The sequence below is a fragment of the Calonectris borealis genome, chromosome 18 (genome assembly GCF_964195595.1).
Source record: "Calonectris borealis chromosome 18, bCalBor7.hap1.2, whole genome shotgun sequence".
Lineage (NCBI taxonomy): Eukaryota > Metazoa > Chordata > Aves > Procellariiformes > Procellariidae > Calonectris > Calonectris borealis.
Window position 1 is genome coordinate 5,604,049 of NC_134329.1, and position 20,158 is coordinate 5,624,206.

Here is a 20,158-nt window from a genome sequence, read left to right on the forward strand (position 1 = left end):
GCTTTCAGAGGGCACAGAATTAGGAGGTACAGGGTCCTTACTGGCCACTTTGTGAGAAGATGCAGTTCAGGTCTTGTGCGTGGTTTGGCAGTCCCATTATAACGGAAACTTCCAATTACAGCGACATAGCTGCAAGTGAGGGATCCATCCAAGCCAGCAGCTGTCAGCTGGCCTAACCCTGCACAGCCACGCTCCCCACGAGTGATGGACCAGGGACTTTTCCACCTTCATGACAAATCACCAGTGTAGCCGGTATCATTGCTGTGGAGTAGAGCACATGTTCCTGTGCTTGGCAGTTCATGCTTTTCTCCTTTTTCTCACTGAAGAGATTCTTTTTTGTTAGAACTCACCCTAAAATTAATTCTTGGAGACATATGAAACACAAATGATCCTCATAGTTTTATTTCTGTTTCTGTAATGCACATACAGCCATCCTGAGGAAAAAAAAACTCTAAAAATTTAAACTCTAGGGGTTTTACATACAAATAAAAAATTCTGCTAGGCACATGTCACTATCGCTCAGATGCTCTGATTGTGTTGCTGACAGCTAACGCTCCTAGAGCAATAAGTAAAATGGAATATGTATTAAAAAAACAAACAAACAAAAAACCCCAAAAACATTTCTGGAATGCAACAACTACCCTGGTGGGAAGCTGGGGCTCTGCAGAAAGAGGCACGGCTGAATGGAGACTGGTAAATTTAGCTGCAGAGCACGCATGCTGATTCACCTCAGGCAGTGAGTGCCAGGGAGGCTTCCCTCAGGGCTGCTGGGGTTGTAAACAGCATGTCAGGACGGAGCGGAGGTGGTTTGCAAGAAGGCTCCTGAGGCTGCTGTGTGTCAGCAACTGCCCTGCATCTCTGTCTCCAATCTGTGGGGCAGGGTGAGCTCCAGAGCTGTAAGGAGGACAGGAGAAACAGCAAGAGGTCAGCAACTATTTTAAACTCCTTTTAAATGAAAATTTTCTTATCCTTCAGCAGTGTTGTTCACACTTCAAATGGCAAGAAGCCTTTCAAAGCGCCTCGCTGTCTCTTCAACTTTCTACTGTTTGATATTCTCCCGCATAGCTGACCTGTTTTTTGGTATTTCTGACTCGTTCCAGACTCCCTTTGGAGGAGACTGCCGGACTGATTTTTCTATTTCTTTAGTAATGTTCATTCATCTTTGCTGCTGCCTGAGAACTAAAGCTTGAGACTGACTGCAAATTCCTGCTATTCTTTGATTGCTAGTGAGAGGGGATCAGTGTATCTCAAATTAATCGTCAGCTGTCAGTGCATCACAGTGCAGTCTGGAAGTCTGCTCCAGACAGACCCTGAGCAAGGTGGAGAGGAAGAATTGTGTGTTAGGACCAGGGCGCATTTGTCTGAGCTCTATATATAAAACTTTACACAAGTAGTAATATTCACCCTCAAAATGCACAATATCCCTTTCTTTTCTATTGCACTGTCTGATTATCTGACATGTCCACACTTCAGGATTTTCTGACATTACTTCTGCACCCCTCTTGTTTCAAAAGTCTGTGTTTCCATTAGGTGTTTCATAGTAGTAGTTCACTGTTGGCAGCGAAAGAAGGAAGAGTCTTCTCTCCCCTGTTAAAAGAGGACTTAACTGAAATAAGCATGCTCTAAAGCAGGGATGTTAAGGGGAGCAATGTTTGATAAATAACAGAAAAGAGGTAGAACATGGATGTTACTTCTTCCAGGAAGAATGTATCTAGCTAGCATCTCAGAGGTTTTGGTGGTTTTTATTTATGAAATGTAAGCCATGTGTTTGAAAAACATACTTCCTTTTACTGCTGTTCTGCTGAAGCCCCAAAATTTGCATCAGGAAAAGGTAATGTTTGGAGGCATTGGAAACTAGTTCAGAAATTCACTTGGAATGAGTCAGGCAGTTTTGTCGTCATTTGCTGAGCAGTCTGAGTAGCTGTTTTTCTCTTGTCAAAACAGATGTTTACTACATCTGATGGCAATTAAAATGGCTTAAAATGAAAATTCTCAAAAGAATTGAGAATCTAGAGACAAGGATCTCGTCCTGCATACTAGATCCTTGTCTCCATCCTGCAGTGAACACTGCAAAGTTAGCTTCCCTTTGAGAACATCAAGCAGTCTAGACAGAAATAGAAAAACACTAGTTGAACTGGTTATCTCCAAAACTATGTCGAGTTGAGGACTTTGTCTCATCCAAGCTTGTGCTAAAAGTTTCATCTTCAAATGAATGGTTTATTTGCTAGGCCAAGCTATGGCTGCTACTCTAGCTTAAAGGTGTAGAATTGCTTAGAAATTTACTGCTGTTTTGCATGAGAGTCCTTTAGACTTTTTTTTGTGTACTGCAAGTGTTTAAGCTGGAGCAAATTTCAGTGCTTTGAAGTTACTCTTTCCTGGCGTGATAACTAATGATTTTTATGATACACTAGATAAATAAGATTGAAATTCCCACGGTTACATGAGATTGGGAGCAGTTGCCACTTTTTGTGCCCAGCTGCATGTTCCCTATTTATTAATCTCTCTGCCTCACTTCTCCATCCATAACATACTTTCTGTTTAAACCTGTTTGTGGCTCTGGGTTGATTACAGTGTCAAGTGTCTTGAAGCGCAGGTTATACACACAATCTGTCTGTAGATCGTTTGCCTTTATATAGGAAGTTCCTATTTTGAAATTCAATATCAGAAAAAATATTCTCTTTCAAAGGATAAGATGATAATAATATTGACAGACATAGGTGGTTGGGGTTAACAAAGATTTTATGCTGGAGCAGAAGGAGTTGCTGTACTATGGTGCGACTGCGCTCCAGCGCCCTTGCCAAGGCTGGGTGTGATGACTGAGATCTGTACAGCGTGTCAGTGCGCTGAAGGCTAGTTCGTCCCAATGGAATTGTTTGTGCATAGGTGAGCAACAGTCCAGCTGTATAGATCTGTCCAATGTCAATGGGTGTTCACCTGTCACCACATCTGTGTTCACACAGCGCGTAATTCTGATGCGGATATTTCCAAACCTGACATGGGGTCCGACTAGAGCCTGGTGCTTGGAAAGTGCAGGCTGGGGTACTGATGGAGTGAAGGGGCTGAACTGATTCTCTTTCTTTTCTTTTCAGGGTTTGATGCATTCCAGTGGGCCTGTTGGCCGCCACCGCCAGCTGATACTGGTTCTGGAGGGAGAACTGTACCTCATTCCTTTTGCTCTCCTGAAGGGCAGTTCCTCTAATGAGTACCTCTATGAGCGCTTCAGCCTCATTGCAGTGCCATCCATCCAGTCGCTGAATCCCAGCTCCAAGGTCTGACATTGCCTTATAAAACCTCTCTCTCATAGAACCTCTCCTGTGGGGTGCAGGTTCCTATACATGCTAGAATAGCAGCAGTTCTGTCCTGCTATGCCAGACGCCAGAATAGAAACCACAAATGTACCACCTTCCCGAGGCACTCTGAGTTCTCATGAGCACAATGAGCACCACAGCTGTGAAGTAGATTCTACTGTAGTTACTGCAGCACAAAATTACAGCCCCAGGCATGCCAGGAAGGGCAAGGGGAATGGATCATTTGGATATCCTCATCTAAAGGATAGCATGTCCTGGGGTGTGGAACTACATGGCAGACTGCAGAAATGTAGGTGTTTGTGATCAATACTGAGCTTCGTTGGCAAGCTGACTGTCCTATCACGTTCCTGGTATGTTTACCCACGTTTTGGCTTTCTGTATGGAGAAGGCCACTGATGTCTCGTGACACTGAAGCTATAAGGCAAAGCGAATACCACAGGCAAATCCTGCAGACTTATCTTCATCCTGATGTTTAGCATCAGCATTTCTAAGGCCCAGGTCTCCAGGGAGAATGCCCTAAGTCACATCTGCTCTTGCTGAGCAGCGGTCTGCTGCGCGTCTTGGCTTGCACTGGGTTAAACACAGTCACTGGAACAGCAAAAGGGTCTGAACCTTGTCAGCATTACTGATGTGGGGATTAGATTATTCTGTTCAGTATCAGGCCCCAGTAATCAGTTGCATGCAGCACCATGCCGCTGACAGTGGTGATACTGATCCTTGAAATACAGGTGTGAGAAACCAGTTAGTGAGTGATTACAAGTAGTCTTCCCTTAAGGTGGGAAGCTGGGATCTTCTTCATGCTTTTAGCTCTGCTCAGCCCTCAAAGGGACTTGCTTTCTATTATCAATCTGTTCACCCAAGATGTGGGAATAGAAATCCTGACTGGACTCAAGTGGAGATGTTCCTTGGAAGAGTTAAATGGATGAAACTAAAGAAACGCAAAGTTTTTTTGTAATTATGACAACCAGACTTCAGTTTAGAGCTGAAGAGGCAGGGTATTTTATTACCAGTACCATAACAAACAGATCTTTGAACCCCATTTTCTCTTTCTCTTTCTCTCTGTAGTCCCATGCGAGGAAGAATACTTCTGCTTACTCCAGTTCTACCTCAATGGCAGCTGTCATAGGAAATCCCAAGCTCCCTTCAGCAGTTATGGACAGGTGGCTATGGGGACCTATGCCCTCTGCAGAAGAGGAAGCATATATGGTATCTGAGTTACTTGGCTGCCAGCCCTTAGTTGGCAGTGCAGCAACAAAAGAGAGGGTTATGAGTGCCCTCACTCAGGCAGAATGTGTCCATTTTGCAACCCATGTCTCCTGGAAACTGGCTGCTTTGGTCCTGACACCCAACACTGACAGCAATCCAGCCAGCAGCAAGAGTTCTTTTGGGAACCCATACACAATCCCAGAATCCCTTCGGATGCAGGATGATGCCAGTGATGTGGAGAGCATCTCAGACTGCCCTCCTCTTCAGGAGTTTCTGCTTACAGCAGCTGATGTCCTGGATCTGCGGCTTCCTGTCAAATTAGTGGTTCTTGGCTCTTACCAAGAATCTAGCAGCAAAGTCACTGCTGATGGAGTAATTGGCTTGACAAGAGCATTCCTGGCTGCTGGGGCCCAGTGTGTGCTAGTGTCACTCTGGCCTGTTCCTGTGGCTGCTTCCAAAATGTTTGTGCATGCCTTCTATTCCTCCCTCTTAAATGGGATGAAAGCCAGTGCAGCCCTCGGAGAAGCGATGAAAACTGTACAGAGCAGCAAGCAGTTCTCCCATCCGTCCAACTGGGCAGGTAGGAAGAATCTGCTTTTTGACAAACAAGACAGGGTTTCTAGGAAGTGCTCTTACGCCAAATTGTTTGAGTTAAGCAAGGAGCAGTGCTAGCAGGTAGTTGGGAGTAGCATGTGCCCTGTGCTCTCCCAGAATTCAGCTCCTGTGTTTCAGACCCTGATTCAGCTGAGTGTGGTTGAATGTCAGTGTCATGGAAAACATCAGTATTTCACTGTGTATAGTAAGTGGGTTATGAATTTGATATCATTTAAAGCAATTGTGAGGTGAAGTGTGTTTCCTCGCAGTGGTTTCATGACTGGAAGAAATAATGTGCAATACAATAACTCATTCCCTGTGTTTGAAATCTAATCTTCCTGTGTACTTGGGATTGAGTTAGGTGGAGCAAATTTACAGAACCTTCTCACTGAGAATTGAGTGAAATTAATAAGGAGGCAAGAGTAGTACTTCTGGAAGTTGCAGCAGCAACCAGTAGCTGTGATTTCTGTGACATGAACCTTGTAGGGCTTACTCCTTTGGTCCTTTTAGGAGAAAAGTTTCCCTTGCTTCCACTGGAAGTTTCTCAGCAGCGTAAGCTCCGGGGTAGAGTGCTGGTGCTCCCTCTCAATTAGATGAGTGAGTTGAGATTCAGAAAGACAAAGTCTTGGAGTTCAACAGTGTTGTTACAGGGTTATGTACAGATAACCTGCATTTTTTTCCCCGGCACAAGTCCTGATTTTTGAAAGCTGCCAGCATGCCCCAAATGGATTTTTTTGCATAGGCAGAAGTACCATGTTTTTTAGATCAGGAAGCTGTTGTGAGTGTGGCTCTGATGTAAACTGTATTTAGCTGGAGGAGCAGGAAACTCACTAGAGCTTGTTAAAATGAGCACTTGGAGTTAGTCTGACAGAGTGATTTCAGGCTTCTTGAGTCCAGCGTTAGGACGTGATTCAGGCAACACCAGATGGGTGTTGAGTTCAGGTTACAATCCACAGTTTGGTTTGTATTTTATTTTCCTTCCAAGATTTTTCTGTCTCAAAGGAAAGAGCATTGGGAAAAAAAAAAAAAGTGACTGCTTCCTAGGCAAAAAAGAATGAGCATGGACATGGGTGCTTGGCATCACCGCCAAGTAGAGGCTTCCAGCTACACAGGTGGTCTTAGTACTGCCCCTTCCGTGGTATGTAAGCAAGTTCATTACACGCAATCCCTGACTTTCACCTTTAACTCTTGATGGTGTCTCAGAGCGAGGACGGGCAGCTGCATACCTCACTGCAATGGATGAAAAGGGGCAGACAGAGCTCCTTGTGCTGACGTTTGGACAATCTAGCATTTAGATGGTGCATAAGCCAAGACAGGTTTCTGACTGAGACAGGGAAAGCCCTCAGTTTTCTGAGTTCTGTTTCTGCAAGCACTGTTTAGCATCTGTTGATTTCCGCTGCTGTAAAGGAGACATGGAGCGTGCTAGGACAAGTTTAGCTGCAATACAGTTTTTTTCTGCTTGTTTGACAGGAAAACACTGTTGATTTAATAGAGGAGGACAGTAAGAAGCATCTAGAAGCTTTCTGGAAGTTCAGTCTATGGGACCGGGCAGGGACTGGGCAGCTGCTCTGGGAGAAGAATGTCACTCTGCAGGGCACAGTAAACCAGCATTCCAATAGTCCAGGAGGGCAGAGGGTATCTGCTTCTGTTTTGAACATTTTCTATAATGAAAGGAGATTGAGTGTCTCTTATTCTGAATCCTGCAGGCTTCATGCTTATTGGGAGTGATATAAAGTTGAACAGCCCTTCTTCGCTAGTAGGACAGGCCCTGACTGAGATTCTGCAGCACCCTGAAAGGGTACGAGATGCTCTGCGTGTCCTGCTACATCTGGTAAGAGAAAGGAAACGCTACCACACCCAGCAGGCACAGGGAAGGGCATTGCAGCATTGCAGCCCATATAGTTGTGAGATAATGTTACCTGTGAGTATGCATCTGTAAATGATGAGTGGGAAGAGGAACACCCTGATGTGTAGCCACTCACACTTGAATATATACCTTCAACCCTTCTCCCTTACCATAAGGTAGTCTCTTGTGAAAACTCTGAGTCAGTGTGAAAAGACTGGGACACCTGATGGAGTGTCTGAAGCAAAAAGAGGCAAAGTAAGTGAAGTCTTACATTGTATTGTGACAAAATCCTCCCTTAGCTGTTGAATTGGGTCTCTGCTTTAAAAATGAGATAATCATTGGAGTTAATTGTTTCTACAAGAAAATAGCTATGAAAATTGCAGTCATGGAGATACAGAGCACAGTGACTGCTGTCTCTTTACATACTTGGAAGAGGCACTTTTGTCCCCATATGTGCCATAGCCTGTTGTGGGGAGCAGCAGGAATGAAGCCAAACTGCCAGATGGCTAGAATAATCTCTCATGACTTTTAATACTTTTCTTTCCAATGTGTCTTCTGTGGTCCCATAGGAATGTGGAGTATCCATAGGATGATGGAAACCTGTGAATATTGCTAGTCATCCCAGTTGCTGGGTTTCATGGACACACATCTCGCTTTATGGTTTACCATACAGCTGCAGACTCTTGCCTGGTAATAAGCAATGTATGCAAGAGATTGGAACCTGAACATGAGTCATCTATTGGGTAGAAATGCAGCTGCCAGGCTTATAGGAACTATCACAATCAAACTGGTACTTAGTTTCCTGTGGCATTACTTTTCCCAGCATCCCAGAGAATATTGACATCACAGTGATTTTACAGCTGAGTAAAATCAGCTGTAAGTGCTGAGTTACTGGATCCTCTGTTTTCAAGGGCACTAACATTTTTCTGTGTAAGATGGGCCAGGTTCAACATTGGGTTTGCTGTCTCTCAATCTGCTGTTCCTGCCTCTTTACTGTATAAAAAGAGGTGGTTAGTAGAAATCTCTTATAAAATAAGCTAATGCTGTATTTCCCCCAAAGGTGGAGAAATCATTGCAGCGAATCCAGAATGGACAGCACAACTCCATGTATACCTCCCAACAAAGCGTGGAGAATAAAGTTGGTGGCATTCCAGGCTGGCAGGCACTACTCACTGCGGTAGGATTTCGGTTGGACCCTCCAGCCAGTGGCCTCCCGGCAGCAGTGTTCTTCCCAACCTCTGACCCTGGTGACCGGCTACAGCAGTGCAGCACCACCATACAGTCCCTCCTAGGTAAAAACCTGTCCAGCTATGGGCTCTGTCCTCATCTGTCCAAGCAGCCATCGACCTTTCCCTGCCTTTCTTTAATGCAAGCCTGTAAAATGGTGATGTTTTACATGAATGAAATAAAAGTATTTAACAGGGTAGAGGTTCTAGAAGTAAACGTTTATGAAAATTTTGTCATAGATGGGAATCATTTATTGCGTCCAGTATCTGAGAAGCATGATGTGACTATTCCTTTCTCCCAGCTCTCAGTCAGAAAATGTATAATCAGATGCAAAGTGGGAAAACCGTTTGCTTTCTGGAAATTGCTGCTGCTTCCAGAACTGTTCAGTGATGTGGGGGAGAGGTTTTAGGAATTAGCTGAGTTTGTGTTCTGTTCAGGTTGTTGCATTTCTAGCAGTCAAGAAACAGATCCTGAACAATCCCTGTGTCTGCTCATGTTTTTCAGGTTTGCCTAACCCTGCACTTCAGGCACTTTGTAAACTTATCACAGCTTCAGAAACAGGAGAACAGCTTATTAACAGGGTGAGTTGGGAGGTTTTCCTCCAGTACCAGTTTCCAAATGGTTCTTCCCAGGTCAGTAAATTCAGAAATGCACAGAATGGTTTTATGCCCTGATTTATCAACCCAGAGCTTGCTAGGAGGCTTCAGGGTTGAAATTCTACATTTATCTGTTTGTGTGAATGAAAGCGTGTCCAGAAGAGAAAAATGCAGGTATGTTACTGGGCTGCATGGCCTTGAGTGTCTCCGTTTAGTGAAAGAAGTGAAAACATGATACCTACTGCAGTGAGGGGGAAGCAAAATATGGGAAATGAGTGGCAGAACCACTAATTGCTATTTGGCCATCCTGTCTAGGGCCCGTGTTTGCTGGTCTTTGTCCACTGTAATTACCAAAGTCCCAAGATATAGTTGACTTTGGACAATGCAAGGTCTGTCAGAAAACTTACTGAGCCTATGCTTCTCCTGGTGTGCGTGCTCATACCTCTGGTGAAAGGATTCACGGTCTTTAAGAGAAAGGCACCTGTGGCTATGGTACTCTACCCTGCTCCTCCCAATCTCCTTCACATTCCTCCCTCTCCCCAATCTTTCTAGCATGCCTAGCCTAACCTAACCTTTCTCTCTGCTACCAGCCTGGCTGGCTTTCCGTTACATGTTTCTTACTGTCCTGATTGCTCCTCGAATGAGGTTTATCTTGATCATTTGCCTGCTTTAGTACATGAACACGCTGCACATAGTGAATGGGTGTATAGCTCACTTTCTTTTCCCCTTTCCCCGTGGAAAAGTGTTCTAGGGAAGTACCGTGGTGGGTAGCTGGGATTATCTCTGTGTAGCTTCAGAGGGCTCCCCTTCATTCTGTCATGTTGAGTCTCTCCTCACAAAATGCAAAATAACAGCCCCAGCTTTGCTGTTACCCACTAAGAAGCCTGCTTTGTCTATCCATTAGACTGAGTCTGCTTCAAGGAAAGGGTTTCTTGTTATGATCTACAGTAGCACATGAGATATTTCTAATGGATTGTCCTTTAAGGCATTTTGCTTTTTTGCCTTGCTCTTTTGTCAGTGCCTGAGACTTCTGTGATTGAATAGCAGGGTTATTTTTCTTCATTGCCACCAGAGGGAGGCCCGGAGTAGAAGGGATGTGATGAGTAGAAGACAAAATTCTGATAGGTCGGAATGTGTTACGGTGTCCATGATTGTCATGTCACGATTGTCTTCTTGCCTCAGATAATTAAATCACCCAAGGAAAAATATTCCGATGGCTGTACACAACTAACAAAAGATGCACTCACCATTTCCTCAGCTGCCCCATGCAATAAATATTGGCAGGGGTATTGCATTGTTTTTGTAAAAGTTCTTCTATAGCACAAACCCCAGGCAGAATTCCCTTTTGCACAAGAGTCTATCCAGTTACAAGTTAGGGTTTTTCAACTTAGCTCTTCCTTCCTCTCCGGTTACTTGCTTTTTTCCCCTCCTTCCTCTCTGCAGTTCAGTTGGTGAGCAGCTAAGGCTCTGCCTGTCCCAAAGGAGAGAAGACTTTTTCAAAATTGGAGCATAATGACTGACAGTTCAGCCAGTGGGAGTTGCTTTTACTGTCTTTCCCGTATGGGTGATAGGCGTCATAAGGGAGCAGGTGCTCTTGGCATTAGTGAAGCAGCAAGGCAGGCAGCCTGATCTTTTGCTCTGGGTAGAAAATGCTTATTTTTAGTACAAAACGGAAGGCAGGAACCACAAAAGAGAGAACTTCAGTACTACCACATGTGCAAGGAAAAGTTAAGGATTGCTGACTGCATTAAGTGCCAATAATGTATCCCAGAGAAAACAAGAGAAGGGCTTGCTTTATGTTCAGCTTTCTGCCAGAATGTGGGTTGGCCTGAGTGTCTGCCTGCTAAGTGTCTCAGTTGATTGTAATGAGCTGGGCACTCCCAGATTCCAGCTGCCTGTTCCCACACTGTTGGAATTCACAGCTCAAGCCATTTCCATTGCTTCCTTCTTTCTCTGGATAGACCATCTTGCAGTCAGGATGCTGGTTTGCATGTGGATGTGTCACTGCAGCGTTCCCTGTCACAGGCATTTTGTAGCATAGAATAACCTGTGTTCTTTCTTTCTTTTCTCCTCTCTTTTCCTTTCTTGTTATCTGCTGCCCGAAGGCTGTTAAAAATATGGTGGGAATGGTGAGTATTACATGCACTGGGGAATGACACTGCTGTGCAGGGTAAAATGCGTTCGTCACTGCAGACCCATTTCCCTGTGCTGTAGAGTAGTGTCTTCAAGCTGCTTTCAGGCCTGGAATTTGCTCCGAAGTGCTACTATGGAAAAAAGACTCTGTAAGCTTTTGTGGGTTGTAAGAGATGGGTGGTCCTGAGGTTAGCTGGTCCCTGGTTAATGACATTCCATCCTTCCTGCCCTGGCTGTGTTTTTGAATTACATGGGATCCTGGCACCTTAATTTGTGTCAGATCTTCATAAACACATCTTTTCTCTACTTTGCTATTCCTGTCCCTTGGGCATAGTTGAGAAACTTCTTCCCTGGAGGCCATGGAGGTATTAGGAAAGTCTTCCATGGTTTCACATGACTTGTTCTGCCCAGTTAAATGCTGAGAATGAGTTTCTTCATATTTGCATAAGGAGTATGGCTCAGTCATAGAACGGGCTTTAGTATATTTCTGTGAGCAGTCCCAAAGTATCTCTTTCCTTTTCTTTCACTTCACAGATTTTCCTGCTGTGCTTCCTTCTTGCTCAGTTTCCACTGGCCACACCCTCCAACACTCATCCCTGTTCTGTCCCTACCTTTGCTGCTGTTCAAGTTTGTTCATTGTTGCTGTCCCTGGACTGTCCCTCTGCCCAGACCTTTTCATCTCACTGTTCTGTTCAGGAGCAGCAGCTGAATATATGAGTGTACAAGGAAAGGGATGTTTGCAGTGCATTTCCTTAGCTGTGACTGTCGGAAAAGCAGTGATGTGATTTGTAAAGAATGGCTAATGTTTGCATTGTTATCTTCAGCTGCATCAAGTCCTGGTTCAACTTCAAGCGGGCGAGAAGGAGCAAGATTTCTCCTCTGCACCAATCCAGGTTTCCATCAGTGTCCAACTCTGGAGGCTACCTGGCTGTCATGAGTTTCTGGCAGCTCTAGGTAGGAAAACGCTTGTTTCCATTGTCTTCCTAAAACTCTTGCTAGTGTCTCATGTGGTGGCTTGCACTGCTGACGAGATTCACGGCTTTAAATTTGTTTGTTTGGGTGCTGTTTGGTCTTTGCATCTCTGGATGTGATCCCTGACTGCTCCCCTGTCTCTGCCAGCTCACATGCACAGGGCTCTCTTGCTCGCTGGTTGGCCCATGGTAAGGTACATTTTTCTCTCATGCACCACAACATCTCCTGAGTCAGCAGAACATGGATTTCAGGGTTGACAGCTTGGTGCTGGGAAGTCGGTTTAACCCCAGTGTTTATTTCAGGATCCTGTTCCCCTCTTGTTCATAATACATAGAGTTTGCTTCTGGCCTTCTACCTGAAGTGAACCAATCATTCCTTTGGCAGGGAAACCTGTGTACTGGGCAAGGATAGGACATACCAGGGTGATAGTATGTACCAGGGTCTACATCCTGCAGAAAAGACAGATGAGAACTAAATATCAAACTAGATTTTATTCCGGCTTGGACCTTGCTTAGAGTTAGTAAAAGGGCATTGCAGGGAAGAGGCAACGCTGCAAAAAGAAACATCGAAGGCGACTGCTTAAGGAGCTTGTAAAACATCGTTTCTCACACGCAGTCATGCCTCCTGCAGCCCAGGCCTCATTTGCTAAATTCCAAGGTCTGTGCTCTTCTTCAGACCCATTTCTGTGAGAAAACTTTGGATTAATGATGAATGGTAGGGGATGTGGGACACTGTCTCCTGAGATGTGTTCAGTATATCATTCTCTGGCAATTCCAAATAATTCACAACTAAAAAAATACTGATTAGTGTATTTTGTCTGTGAGTTTGGACAGGAGTGATTTGTTCATGTGTATGTGTTCACACTCCATAAAGCTCCCAACACCTGCTGGAGAAGAAGTGCTAAATAGTAATAAAAACAAACCAACAAACTGTATATTGTAGGGGAAGAGTCATCATTCCAGGACACTGTAGGATCTCATATCTTTTTGTTCTATTTGTGTTCTAAATGAGATCACACTTGTTTAAGACATTGGATCTTTCTATGAGGTGTGATTTTTCTGCTCCATATTCTGCTACAGGTTTCGACCTTTGTGAAGTTGGCCAGGAGGAGGTGATTCTGAAAACTGGGAAACAAGCTAATAGGAGGACCATGCACTTTGCTCTACAATCCTTGCTGGCACTTTTTGGTAAAGCTACTTACAGTAGTTTTTGCTGATGATTTGATCAGAATGGCTTCCATCGAAATCTCACACTCTTACCTTTTGCAGAGATCATACATACATCATCACATGTGTCATACAGACCATACATCATACAACAAGTGCAGCAAATCTTATTTTTATATGGGAAACAAACACTAAGACTTGGCTGAGGCCAAAGCTGGGAATAGAGTCCAGCAACTGAAGGATATATAACTCACCTTTGTTTTTGAGGTATAAAATTATAACGAATTGACAAGTTTCATCTAGGATACCTGGACTGAGGTTCCTGCCTGTGCATTTCCTGGGCTGTGTACTTTCTTTTTCTCACCTAAGTAGTAGTTGGGTTTTTTGAAGTAGCATAGAGTCTGAGTGCATGTTTCGTAGCATTTCGTCTTAATTCTGATAAGAACATTACCTGGCTTTGTTTGGTTTTACTGTGTATCTAGGGGCATGTTTGTACTTTTTTTTTTTTTCTTTTTTAGATTCTACAGAGCTGCCTAAGCGCCTTAGCCTGGACAGTTCCTCATCACTAGAGTCACTGGCTTCTGCTCAGTCTATTTCCAACCCCATACCCCAGTATCAAAACCCTCCATTCTCTCCTACTTGTCCAGACAGCATTGCATCAGATGCTATTTCTGTGTATAGCCTGAGCTCCATTGCTTCTTCCATGAGTTTTGTTTCCAAGCCAGAGAGCATGCCAGATGGTGTGGGACACAGAGGACGCCAGGACTATGAGAGGCCTAAGAACATCTATCCGCATAGGTCTGCAGTACAGAGCCAGTTGTCACCACAAACCAGCACTGTAGCCAACAAAGATGAGGAAGAGTATGAAGGTTTTTCTATAATCAGCAACGAGCCTTTGGCCAGTTACCAAGAAAACATAAAAGCAAGATTTTCCCCTGATCACAAACAGCCCAAAACTGGTCAGACTGGAGGCATTAAAGAGTCTGTCAACTCCAAAGGGAGCGTAAGTACCCCAAATTCTCCTGTTAAAATGACTCTTATTCCCAGTCCAAATTCACCTTTCCAAAAAGTTGGGAAACTTGCAAGTTCTGATACTGGGGAATCTGACCAGTCTAGCACTGAGACTGACAGCACTGTCAAATCCCAGGAGGACAGTAATCCAAAGCTTGATCCGCAAGAGTTGGCCCAAAAAATTCTGGAGGAAACTCAGAGTCACCTCATTGCTGTTGAACGTCTTCAGAGAAGCAGCAGCCAAATAAGCAAGAGCAACAATTCAGATGATGGGGCTTCCACCCCAGCAAGTGTGTCTGCATTCAGATCTTCAGAGACCAGTGCATTCAGTCGGCCAATCAGCTCTAGTCAGAAGAATCAGTCTTCACCTCTTGCAATTAAACCAAAGCCTCCAACAAGGAGTTCATCCCTTCAGAAAGTGAGTTCTGGCTATAGTAGCCCTACGATATCGGAAATGTCAAACAAAGAAGGCACAGGCCAATACAGTGGGCAGCCATCTCCAAGTTGTGATTCACATGGGTCCTTAACTGAGCAGCCTCACTTTAAACTGAAGTACCCCAGCTCTCCCTACAGTGCTCATATTTCTAAGTCACCCAGAAATATCTCTCCAAGCTCAGGGCATCAGTCTCCTGGTGGCAGCACTCCATCTCCTGCTCTTTCTTATTCCTCAGCTGGTTCTGCTCGCTCAAGTCCAGCTGATGCCCCAGACATAGATAAATTAAAAATGGCTGCCATTGATGAAAAAGTGCAAGCAATTCACAACTTAAAGATGTTCTGGCAAAGCACTCCCCATCACTCCACTGGCCCAATAAAGATTCTCCGAGGAGCTCCTGGAACAATGACTTCTAAGAAAGATGTCCTCAGCTTGCTCAATTTATCTCCACGGCATAGCAAAGAAGAAAGCGCAGATAAGCTGGAACTAAAGGACCTGTCTATTGAGCAACACCTTGCTTCTCCACAAAAGAACCCTCCAAATGGACACAGGCGCCCTGAAACTACAAATGCAGTGACATCAACTCATTCTCCACCTTCCAGTAGCACTCCAGGAACAGCACGCCCCTTGAGGCTGCCATCTGGGAACGGTTATAAATTTTTGTCGCCGGGAAGATTTTTTCCTTCCTCCAAATGTTGAAACGTCTTGAGTACCAGCTGATGACTTACAGTCTTGTAAAAGTATTTGCTTCTGCCCACTTGCCTTTATCAATACAGAACCATTATCTAAGAAGCCGTGGTCATACCCACAGTTGGCAATGCACAGGAATGTGACAGAGTGGCCCTGTCTGTCACTGCGTAGGAACACGGGCCTTATACAGATGGGTTTTAGTTTTCCTTATCAGGACCTTGGCCAGACTCGCTTGATAACAGGTTCTACGTGGTGTTCAGTATTTGCAGCAACAGGTCCAATGAATCTAGTTGTCTGTTTATAAAATACTAGCTTTTAAGCCACCTACTTATATTTCTTAACCTAACAGAAGGTTTTACAGCTGGCTTTTTACACAGAAATTACACATATCAGGGATTGGAGAGGGAAGTGAGAGGAGGCAGAACTTTCATGTATACCACAAAGAAAATATGCACAAGTTTCTGCCTGGAAAAGTACAAGCCATTTATTTGATTGCTTTCAAAGGCTGACAGAGAGGACAAGATAACGTACCTCTAAATATCTCAGCCAAGTTAGCCAAACGCAAGAAATTGCTGGCAATAAAACTCCATAGCAGCATGATACTGGCAGTTCTCTTGCATCATTTAGAGGCTGGTGAAACAAAGACAAGAGGACAGAGGTGCCCCATTCTAAAACCTGCGTCTCAGGTACCTCTTTTCTGGAGGGAAGCGTTTCAGGTGATATTTTGCTGCTTGGTCTGCTCAAAAAAGAATGGTTGAGGCATAACGAGCAAGGTGAGCCTCAGTGTGAGGTAGTGAGCGTATGTCAGAGAGACAAGTTCTGGTTAGATTGAATGCTCTGATCTTTCTGGCACACAGTGTTATGATGGTGAAATTTTCATCTTGGCATGTACTTGGGCAGCACAGATGTGTTCTGTCTGCCAGGTGTGCACAGAAAAGGGTTACAGACACTGAAGCTCAGAACATTATTTTACAGTTCCACAGTAGGCAGGAATGTGACGTCAGTGTATGTGATTTAGAAATCACCTGACCAAATACATCCTTCACTGATCCTGCTAAATCATTCCACATAGCTCATCACGGGCAGGTCTGCAAACCTTTCCCTTGCTGTGGAAGAAAGTTTCTTTTGGAGCAAGTATACCAGTCTAAGCAGATGTCGGTGTAGTCAGAGCACATATGTGAGGCAACAAGCAGAGTGGCTGTATGCAGAACCTGTGCGCCCTCTGATCCGTGGAGAAAAGAGGACCAAGAGCACCCCAGGGGTGATGTGTGAAGGAAGCTTTCCTAGGCTAGATGGTGTTTAGGTGTTATTGGATCAAGTTGGAGATTATTTCTTTTAAGCAGCTATTGAATGCAGTGGTGTAATCAGAATCAAAATGATAATTTACATGCACTGAAAACTGTGGGCATGTGGTAGCATTAACTCAGCCACACTGCACACTTAGATCCAAGCAAAGTATTTCACAGGCCATGTGCTATGAAGTCGGAGCACTGGATCACCAAGGCTTTTGGTTTCTATTCTGCACTCCCAAAATTTGCTGAGTGACTGAAGGCTAATCACTTCACCTCTCCATGCCTCGTCTTCCCTTTCTATCTAAATGGGGATAGTAATACTTACCTACCTACCTCACAGAGGTGTTGTGAGGCTTAATTAATTAGGCCCTGAGTTTTAGCTGGATCTTAAGTCAACTTCCAGTCTTGGCAACTGACTACCCGAGTGGTGAGTGCAGTCAGCTCTGTAAACGTATTAGGGGCACATTGCTGATGCAGATAATTGTTGCACTTGCCATGTCTGGATGCTCTTCTTTAAAATACAGATCTGATCATTTGTGATTTTCTTAGGGAACTTGGAGGAGAAGCATGATAGCAGGACAAAGGATTCAATTCTGATACCAGAATATAAAATTACTTAGGCTCAGCTTACTCATGGTGCATATATGAAATGCTTGCTTTGAGTATATTCTAGAATCCACTGGTTTCGGGAGAACATTTTCCTTTTTGCCACTGCAAGAAATGAACACAAGCACTTAAAGGCAAAGGATATAGGGCTGTGTTGTTACAGTCAGCTAACAAGGGATGGATGATCACAAAAGTTTCAGTGCAGAAAGACAGAGTTATTCATCTACTCATATTATGCAATGTAGCAAAACAGTTGAGTAAGTCTGTTCAACTCATATGATGCAAGTTATTTGTACATTACATCTTTCTGTGATGGTTTGGTGCTAGATATCATCTTCTCATCATTTGGCAGGAAAAATTAGAATAGTGGGCCAAAATGAGTCAGTACAGCATCTACCCATCATGTAGATGGTGATATTGCTGATCATGCAACTTGCTGTGGTCTCAAGACTGCTGAGAGACTTCATGTGGCCTAATCTGTTCCTAACCAGCATAACTGTTTTAAAACGACATCCCAGGAACATCCAGGATGGAAGTGGGCAGCTTTTTGTTTATAGCAACAGCAAATACTCCCTGTAGTGCTGCATAACATGCCAGAAATAAGCCTCTTTACTTGTAGTTTATTTCCATAACTAAAGGATCTTTTAATCTGTAGAAATTATATATTGCCGTTCTGGTACAACCCATTTTCATGCTGCCAGTAGGTTTCATACTGGCTTAAAGTTTTCAGAAAGAGCTAATTCGGGGCAAGGGGGTGGTGGTTCTGTTGGGGTTGGGGGGGGGGGGGGGAGCATTAGAAACAGGGAAGGGTTCAGATGTAGAGGAAGTTCAGTATTTGGGAAATTGGTGTTGTATAAATATAGAAGGTGTGTGTCACTAGAACGAGTCCTTTGGGAAATGTTTCCGTTGACTTGACCAGGGCACTTCCATTGGCTGAACGAGAGCCATGAAGATGCATGCTTGCTCATGGCTGGGAGACACTTCACACACCTTGTGCCTCACTCTTCCACCCCCTGAATGAGAAAGAACCCCTTTGTGAGGAAAAAGGAGTTTTATCAGGTTTGCCCAATATGTGGAGAAATTCAGGAAATGAAAATAACATGTTCTCCGTTTGATATTAGAATTCCTTCTGTGGAGTTTAAATGCATTTGTCGTCGTTGTATTTGTGCATGGTACAAGTGACAACACTGCTTAATACAGTGAGCAATAAGAATTAGGTATTAGCCATTTTCACATGAAACCTGCCACATGCAACCATTCCCCAAGGCCATAGAATGTATTTTAGTTTGGTTTTGCCCAGTACGTTTTATTGTGTGAGATTACAGATTTTTTACTGACTGTCTTTAGCTCCAACTAAATGGGAACAGTAAACAATCTCTCTGATCAAAATCCAGTTTAATTTTATTTTGTTGGTTAGCCTGTACTCTGGCCTGGTACTGATTTTCCTTCTTTTTACTCATACCTTACTTAAACAAGGAAAAAGCATTGAAGGGGTGCTACACCCACATATATCACTCTAGGCCATATTTCCTTTCATTAGGTCAAACTCATTCTGTGAATATCTCTTTCAAGTTGCAGAATAGATCCAGGTGCACAGAAGTATCTGTCAATCTGTTAAGAAACACTGGTCGTTTCTAGGCTAGATGGTAATAATGGGTTCGAGCAGTTTCAGGTTCATTGCATTGCCATGCTGTCCAGAAAGGCTGCAAATGTGTGTGGAAAACTTGGCCCCTTGGTTGCAGAACTTCTTCAAAAGAGCGTTGAAGATGGTAACTCAGAGAGGATTGTCAGCAAAGACTCTTCAAAGCAGCAGCCCTTTAGCACTTGCTCTCCTGTATGCAGTGTTAGCCATGTTTGGCCTATATGAACTTTCTTTGTAAATTAAAACTCTGTTTCCAGACAGCATTAAACTTTTTATATTATGAAATTTACCATGTAAAAAGATTTTCATATTTTTATTGAAATTGCTGAGGCATTTGGCCTTCTTTCTTTGTGATTTCAGTGTCTATTAAAGCATGAGTTCTCTCAGTACTTCAGTCTCTTGGTCTAGGATGATGTTGGGAAAGAATTTGTTAGTACATGGCGCTCTGTCCTGACACCTAAGTGGTTGCTAGTCTGTTCCTCTAGCCTGCTTCTGAGAAGCAAAGTAGTCATGCATAAATCTGCATTCTGTGGCAAAGTGTGACTAACGTACGGCAGCTGTCCTCAGATTCCCCTGTGGAAGTGAGGGGTCATTGAGAACTTCCTCATCTTTTTGTGGCAGAATGTAGTGTTCCTGTTACAAATGATGATTGGAAATTGCTTTTCCTTTTCCTAGCAGGTGGTGGGAGCGTCAATATTTGCTTGCTGTTTGTCTTGTTGTAGTCAGCAGCAAAAGGACACGTACAGTTGGAAGGAGCTTCAAGGATCGCGCAGTCCCATCCCTCCACTGTGGAAGAACGAAGTGCTGAAGGTATGATATGTTTTCCCCATACCAATGCCAGTTGGAACTTGCTGACTTAAATCTTCCTTCTGCCCCCATGTGAAAGGTGCCCTTGTGCTTAGGGGAAATGTTGGTGACCAGATGAAACTAAACAGAATCTGACTTTTTTTATGGTCTCGGAAGTTTCCATTGATGCTTGTCTCCCAGTTGTGTAAATGCAACCTCTGGCCATGTTGATAGAACACACAAACCATATCCTTGGTCATGACACAGCAGGCTCTTACTGGCCTACAGTCTCTACTCTCCAAATCTTTGATCTGCTGAGAATGAGGTGATCTGAACCATGTAAATCACTGCAGTCTTCCTGGCGTTAACTCTTTAGGAAGGGATCTCTCCTGGCATGCAGTCTAAAGTAGCTGGTTCTCTGTATTTGAAGGCATGGATGGTGCAGCCCCCCAAAAAAGGCTTTATAGCTGGGTGCCTCAGCTTAGTCATGCTCTTATGATTACCCACAACCTGGTGACACATGCAGTGTAAATCAGTAGGCAGCTGGTGTGGATGCCTTAGCTTCTTCTGTCATTGTTACTAAGATACTGCCACTGAATCGCAGAGATGCGAGAAAGTCCTGTTGCTTTCTGAGACATGCTTCTAGAACA

The 20,158-nt window shown here is 44.0% G+C and overlaps 1 protein-coding gene across 2 annotated transcripts in view; it reads left to right on the forward strand.

The window, feature by feature from the left end:
• The window catches only part of TTC28 (tetratricopeptide repeat domain 28), a 189,774-nt gene extending 170,663 nt beyond the window's left edge, over positions 1-19,111 (forward strand). Inside the window, exons 15-23 of one of the 2 annotated variants that reach the window (XM_075167455.1) lie at positions 3,090-3,269; positions 4,374-5,094; positions 6,815-6,939; positions 8,015-8,246; positions 8,686-8,762; positions 10,883-10,906; positions 11,735-11,864; positions 12,962-13,069; positions 13,567-19,111. In XM_075167455.1, coding sequence (XP_075023556.1) covers positions 3,090-3,269; positions 4,374-5,094; positions 6,815-6,939; positions 8,015-8,246; positions 8,686-8,762; positions 10,883-10,906; positions 11,735-11,864; positions 12,962-13,069; positions 13,567-15,191 — 3,222 coding nt within the window. In that variant the 3' untranslated portion in view covers positions 15,192-19,111. The remainder of the gene's footprint in view (positions 1-3,089; positions 3,270-4,373; positions 5,095-6,814; positions 6,940-8,014; positions 8,247-8,685; positions 8,763-10,882; positions 10,907-11,734; positions 11,865-12,961; positions 13,070-13,566) is intronic. The other variant, XM_075167456.1, reaches the window with a different exon arrangement.
• Positions 19,112-20,158: the final 1,047 nt, after the last annotated feature.